General features: G+C 42.3%; 1 protein-coding gene across 1 annotated transcript in view; it reads right to left on the reverse strand.

The window, feature by feature from the left end:
- LOC147895991 (FtsJ-like methyltransferase family protein) overlaps positions 1-5,821 on the reverse strand; it is a 45,656-nt gene extending 39,835 nt beyond the window's left edge. Inside the window, exon 1 of the mRNA XM_087382312.1 lies at positions 5,182-5,821. Within this exon, the coding sequence (XP_087238438.1) occupies positions 5,182-5,661 (480 nt within the window). The 5' untranslated portion in view covers positions 5,662-5,821. The remainder of the gene's footprint in view (positions 1-5,181) is intronic.
- Positions 5,822-7,507: the final 1,686 nt, after the last annotated feature.

Consider the following 7,507-nt stretch of genomic DNA (forward strand, 5'->3'; position numbering starts at 1 on the left):
CCGTGGAAATCTGGTACTCTTCATCAAAAGGTGTGTCCGATGGTGAAAAAGGTGCGTCCCTTGGTTTTGGGACAGCCCAAGCACATCAAAAGACACGATTTTTGTTGTGTCCATTCACATCAACTCGTGATGTGAAGGAGATGGAAAGGCCACTGATGACTTTAGGTGGGGTTGGCGCTAAAAATTTTTACTCATTCTCTCCATCTCTTCCATGCACGTTGTGCATGGATGTCCTTCTAGCGGAAAGAGATGTATCAGATAGGCGTAAGAAGGTGGGGGTCATTTCCTACAGGCAGGAGCAAAATTTGCTCTGATACCACTGTAAGAAATCCTAGATTTACTATATTTAGAAATGTGCTAAGGAACAAAAAGGAGACTGAAATAGCAGAGAACAAGGAATATTTGTATTGCTTAGGGGTCTGTGGTGTCATCCATACAGTTGGGCCTCTCTTATATAGAGAGTGAAGAGTCACAAGTGAAAAGGTGTGTTCTCCAAAGTGTATGTGCATGAAGAGGTGTGTGCCCCTTGTGAAGGGTGTGACCCTTGATGAGAGAGTACATTACAATGGTAGTGTCTCTTCAATAGAATGTCTCTTGTGAAGGGTTGTGCCTCATAAGAAGTGTCCGGTCGAAAGGGCATACCCTTCCACAAGTGTCCATTCATTAAACCATCCATAAGTCTAAGGTATAGAGAAAGGAATACGTCACAGATCGTGACATCGAGCATATACCTAGATGAATGCAGGAACATTTCCAAACTCATTCTCTAAAAACACAACATAGTGCAGTTTCAATCTCACGATAGTCACTCGTAAGATTGAAAACCATAAACTCCATCACGCATAGCAGGGACTAGCTACTATGACATCCCCACTGACGTCATCAGCGCCCAACAATGGGTGTAGACCATAGTATAAAAGTATGCTCTCACACATACAAATCCACACACCCACACATACTTGAGCATCCATTTATACAGTCTTCGTACTGAGTTTCTGTCGGCACTCCGGAGGTGAAGGGCAAACTCAACCATGACGAAGGCTAGCACTGAAGGAGAAGGCTAATCAAAAAGTAGTCCAAATCTCTTCATTCAAGCTACAATTGCTTGTGAAGTCTAAACGATTCATTTTAGTCTCTCCCAAACGAGCATCTAAATCTAAATCTAGCTGATAAGGCAACGCACCATTTAAGATAGAAAGAATTATCGCAATACTAGCAGGCCGCAACTTGGACGAAAACTTCACAAGGTGAAATTTGCATGTCCGCTAATATGGCAGAAGCATATACCTAGATGAATCCAGGAGCATTCCCAAACTCATCCTCTAAAAACACAACATAGTGCAGTTTCAATCTCACGATAGTCACTCATAAGATTGAAAACCATAAACTCCATCACGCATAGCAGGGACTAGCTACTACGACATCCCCACTGACGTCATCAGCGCCCAACAGTGGGTGTAGACCATAGTATAAAAGTATGCTCTCACACATACAAATCCACACACCCACACATACTTGAGCATCCATTTATACAAAGTCTTCGTACAGAGTTTCTATCGGCACTCCGGAGGTGAAGGGCAAACTCAGCCATGACGAAGGCTAGCACCAAAGGAGAAGGCTAATCAAAAAGTTCCAAATCTCTTCATTCAAGCTACAACTACTTGTGAAGTCTAAATGATTTCATTTTAGTCTCTCCCAAACGAGCATCTAAATCTAAATTAGTTGATAGGGCAACGCACCATTTAAGATAGAAAGAATTATCACAATACCAGCAAGCCGCAACTTGGACGAAAACTTCACAAGGTGAATTTGCATGTCCGCTAATACGGCAGAAGCATATACCTAGATGAATCCAAGAACATTCCCAAACTCATTCTCTAAAAACACAACATATCTCACAATAGTCACTCATAAGATTGAAAACCATAAACTCCATCACCCATAGCAGGGACTAGCTATTATGACATCCCCACTGACATCATCAGCGCCCAACAGTGGGTGTAGACCATAGTATAAAAGTATGCTCTCACACATACAAATCCACACACCCACACATACTTGAGCATCCATTTATACAAAGTCTTCGTACTGAGTTTCTGTTGGCACTCCGAAGGTAAAGGGCAAACTCAGCCATAACGAAGGCTAGCACTAAAGAAGAAGGCTAATCAAAAAGTAGTCCAAATCTCTTCATTCAAGCTACAACTGCTTATGAAGTCTAAACGATTTCATTTTAGTCTCTCCCAAACGAGCATCTAAAGCTAGATCTAGCTGATAGGGCAACGCACCATTTAAGACAGAAAGAAATATCGCAATACCAGTAGGCCGCAACTTGGACGAAAACTTCACAAGGTGAAATTTGCATGTCCGCTAATACGGCAGAAGCATATACCTAGATGAATCCAGGAACATTCCCAAACTCATTCTCTAAAAACACGACATAGTGCAGTTTCAAAGTGCAGTTTCAATCTCACGATAGTCACTCATAAGATTGAAAACCGTAAACTCCATCACGCATAGCAGGAACTAGCTACTATGACATCCCCACTGACGTCATCAGCGCCTAACAGTGAGTGTAGACCATAGTATAAAAGTATTCTCTCACACATACAAATCCACACACCCACACATACTTGAGCATCCATTTATACAAAGTCTTCGTACGAGGTGAAGGGCAAACTCAGCCATGACGAAGGCTAGCACTAAAGGAGAAGGCTTATCAAAAAGTAGTCCAAATCTCTTCATTCAAGCTACAACTGCGCATATCGAACATGATGTTGAGATGACTCCTCAACCACCTTCCCTCAAGATCAACATCATGAAGTAGACCTTCCATCAAGATGATGATTATGGGGAATCGAAGAAGCACTGAACATTACATTCCATCACACCTCTTTAACGGGAATGTCCTTCTTGTGCATCAAACCAAGAGCTTGTCAATGTTTGTCACAAAACTCTTTTCCAAGTGGTTTGGTAAAGATGTCTACAACAGTCTCTTTACTGTCACAATGTTGCAGTGTGATGTCGCCAAGTAACACTCTTTCTCTGATGAAGTGCTCTCTGACATCAATGTGCTTTGTCATGCATTGATACATTGGATTCTTGGCTAATGCTTGAGCCGATTGATTATCACAGTATATTGTTGTTAGCTTTGATTAGTCAAAGTAATCTTTTTCTGACAATAGTCTTCTTAGCCATATATCCGCACATGCACCTGTTGTGAGTGCCCTATATTCTGCTTCTCTTGAAGACAAAAAGAAAGTTCGTTGTTTGTTTAGCAATCATGAAATAGCACCTTGACCAAGGAAAAATGCATATCCTTGTGTGATCTTCTAGTCTCGTGATCTTTTGCATAGTCACGATCACAGAATCCATGCAACCTTAGATGACTTCCTCTGTATTCAATTCCAAACTGTCTTATACCTCTAATGTATCTTAAGACTCTCTTGGTTACATCCCAATAAAGACTATTTTGAATTTGCCATAAACTGTGCAAGAGAACTTACTGCATAGCAAATATATGGCCTTGGGTAAGCACAACAGAGAGATATCTCTCTTTTTCTCTCACCGAAAAAAACACAGGTCTATCTCTTGCAAAGTAGACTTAATCTCACTCTCTTAATGGATCTCTCAGAGAGAAAACTCTCAGAGACAGGCTACAACAATTCAGGGAAGAAAGTGGCAGTGGAAGAGAGACTCTCCTCTCAAATCCTCAAAGCTCTCATAAATCTCTTAAGACAACTATATACCTTTGTAAGACTAGAATAAGTCCAATCATACAAATTTAGCTTTTTTGTTGTTCTAAAGATCAAAAATCTACAAAGAATATAAAAGAGAAAATGAAAGAGAAGAAAAAAGAGGTAAACAACTACCTCTCTTTCTCTCGGAATGAACACTAAAAAAGAAAGCTCTCTCTCTCACACAAAATCACAATGGACAAAAAACCTTTCTCAAAGAATACTCAAAAGAGATGAATAAAAATTTCTTTCATCAATGGAATAAAAGGATGCTCACTCAATCGCTCTCAATCTCTCAATCACTCTTGCACGAATTGCGATGCCTCAGTGGAAGTAAGGATGCTCTAATACTATGAACAAATATGGAGATAGGACAAGAGAAGAGTGGAGATGAGGAGAGAGGGCAAGGAGAGAGGGCAGGAAACACCTAGAGAGCACACCACAAATGACTAGCTGTACACTAGATTTAGTTGAAAATAAAGAATATATACAAACCCCTCTAGGGTTAGGGTTTCCAACCCTTTCTGTTTTAGCATTCTTTTGGGTTAGTGCTATGCACATATGGAACATGATGTTAAGATGGATCCTCAACAAGAGCAAGCGACACAAAGTTCCAAGAAGAACACTAATCCCGCCTGCAAGTTTTGGCCGGGACCTAGTGAAGTTCTAGCACCTACTCTAGGTAACCATAGGCAGTGAGCCGGGACCTGCTGCTAGCTTTAACCTTTATCAATGCCTCTGATTTTTCTATCGTTATATAAAAGGTACGTTTTTTGGGGGGGAAATTACTAGGAATACTTCTAGAATAAATAAAAACAAAACAAAAAAAATAATCCACTGGACAAGACCTGAAAAATCAGAAACTAAGGAATCTGAGAGCGTGAAGTTCTCACAAGTTTTCTTGCCAGGCTCTTTGTGCCCAGCCTCCTAACAAGTTTACTTCATGGAAAATATACGTTTGGTATTTATGAAAGAATACACACCAATTACTCAAGATGAAACGGTGCATACTTCTAACTCTTCTGCAGGATTTTAAAAACGAAAACACATAATAAAAACACTTTTCTATCATGGATTTCGTGCAGCAGGAAGAAGCTTGAAATTGATGCTACAACAGACGTTGGTGCGACTAAACCTATCTAATCAGAACCTACTGCCCTACTTGACGTGCAAATACTAAAACGTCTTAAACGTTTCATATCAATTAAGCCTTACTGTGCCATAAAAGGAATGCTTTCTTTTACGACGCCAAGTTCGAAACCCATTCAAAGAATCTCTGTTTATACATAAGGTTAACGACAGTAATCAATTATGCAATAGACCCCTCCCAGCTTTTTGCCGATAAAAGCTTTGCCAATGAGCGCATATGTACGTTAGTGCAAAAAAGAATCCTTCAAGCACTTACTGCAAAATTAAATCATCTTATTTGTGTTTGTGGAGCGCTAACCTTGGTCACGAATGTTCCTTTAGGAGCTAGGAATTCCGTCGCCAGCCTGAGTGAATCCAAAACTAACGCTGCCTGGCTGGTTGCCTCTTTAGCCCACGCACCTCCAACATTTGGCGAGCCATCATGAAGAACAATGTCGAACATTGTATGGCCCCTTTCTTTGAGGAGCTTGCGAACAGACGCTTTGCACTTTGGGGTGGTGATATCCTCCTGAAGTGTGAGAGCGCCGCGGATGGGACGGATGGGAACAAGGTCTACGCCAACAATAAGGCTTCCAACGGGCATATGCTTGTAAGCAACCTGCATCCATCCTCCGGGAGCAGCGCAGAGGTCAAGGAGGGAACGAGCGGAGGAAAGGAAGCGGTACTTGGAGTCCAATTGCACGAGCTTGAAGGAAGCTCGCGAGCGGTAGCCCTGCTCTTTGGCGAGGTGATAGAAGCGATCGAGGCGGTGCTTGCCGGTGGTCTTGCTCTTTCCCATGGCTGGAAGAAAAAATGTGCGATCTTGCTAATCAATGCAAAGGTGCTGGTTGGACGCCATAGCCATTTGGAAGAAGAGCTCGAGCTTGGCAGCCATAGCCAGAAACCAGTTGCTCCTTAGCTACTTTGCTCACGAGCAAGACGAAGGGCAGGAGGGTTTTCCTATCAGCGAGTTGACTTTGACTTTTGTAAACTAGACTGCTTGGCCAGCTGGGCTGTTGATGAATACTTTTCTCTTTTGCTATCTTGTTGAGGTTCACATGAGGCACGTTGTCAGAAATGATGCAGAAGATTGATGTTCAATTGCATGCAACCTTTCGTTATCATCCAGTCCTGCTTGCACTTGATGTTGTTCATGTCGACAGTAAAACGTAGTTTTCCTTTTTTTCGGAGGAAGACAAATTCCTATTCTTTGCACTGTAAGCAAATCTATTGTCATTCCACTTCGAGCGAACGACGGGGAGATGTATTTCAGAAATGTATAAATAATAAATGAAAACAGAAGCATGCAACCGTGACAAGAATAATCCAAACCCAAAGCTGCATTGCATGTACGACAAAAGTTCCAGCACCATTTGCAACTTCATTGGATGCCTTTTTTCGAAGGCACAAATGTTTATTTTTTGGGTCAAATTATGTTCCTACGCTTTAGAAAATAGTACTTCCGCGCTCCAGCCGGATGGCCCTCGAGCGTGTTGTAACCTAATGGACCTACCGTGTTGTGGCTCCTTATGTAGTACTGCTCTAAAGTTCGTGCTTTGTCTGCAGTGTCTGTTGTTTCCAAAACTTTGATTTCGAAATTTTCTTTGAAGGGCTTGTAATGCTGCAAGTCCTCTTTTATTTTCGCCGGTGGTTTTTTATTGTGCTGTTTGATCCTCCGCGGCAGGTCCATCGTGCTCCCTATGTATTTTCTGTTGTTGGGCTTGCACGTGATGCAGTAGACGACGAGGCTCGCACGATTCCCTTGCGCGGGCGCTTCAGTGGAGGCTCCTCCTTCATCTCGAGGCTCGCGTCTTTCAATGTCATACCTGCGTAAACATTGACAATTACGTTAGTCATTGAGGTTTTCGGTCTTTTTTTTTCGTTTGAGGTCCATAATAGAATGCATTTATTTACTTGCCCTGGTTTTTCTCTGTTGGCGTTAAAGGATCGTTTCCAATACCGAAGCGCTCCTCGTATAAGTCCCTGTCGAAAATATACGTAAGCTTCTCCATTGTCGTCACCAGGTGCATCGCATCATGCGTCCCTCCAAATTGTTCCATGAATTGTTTGAGTATAGCCGTTCCTTGATCGCGCGTCGTGTCCCTCAGCAACTCCAAGGATACGTTGTACCCGTAATGCAGCAGCTCGCATGCATACGCTGTGATCCCTTTCGTCTTCGTGTCTAGTAGCTTCTGTCCCTCCAAACTTTCCATCATCCTATCGGTCTCATCGAACTCAATGTCAAGATCGACAAGGATCTCTTTGAGGAGTCCTGCAGGAGAAGTGCAATCCATGATGAGTTTGTTGTTCTTGCAACTCGTTAATTCTTTTTCTCAATTGTTGCGGTTTTTTTTAATTTTCGGAAGCAATACGTACCATTTGCGAATCTCAAGCCTCCCGGCTCTCTTTTAGCTGGCAAAGCCTATTGCAGTTGTCAATGAAGTCGCGTAGTTCCGCATACGTGTTGAAGCCGTTGATGTAAGCTCCCGGACGTTCTCCTGCATTGTTTGCTAGCCGGAATTGCTTTGTGGTTAGGAAGAACCTCCTCTTTGTTGGTGGAGGTTTTGTTGCCTTCGCGTTGCTTTTGTATAGCTCAAATAGCTGCTTGCAGGCACGACTTATTACACCGTCTTTTCAAATGAGCT

This window comes from Dipteris shenzhenensis, chromosome 12 (genome assembly GCF_047967505.1).
Source record: "Dipteris shenzhenensis isolate YYH24624 ecotype China chromosome 12, Dip_SZ_1.0, whole genome shotgun sequence".
NCBI classification, from domain to species: Eukaryota; Viridiplantae; Streptophyta; class Polypodiopsida; order Gleicheniales; family Dipteridaceae; genus Dipteris; species Dipteris shenzhenensis.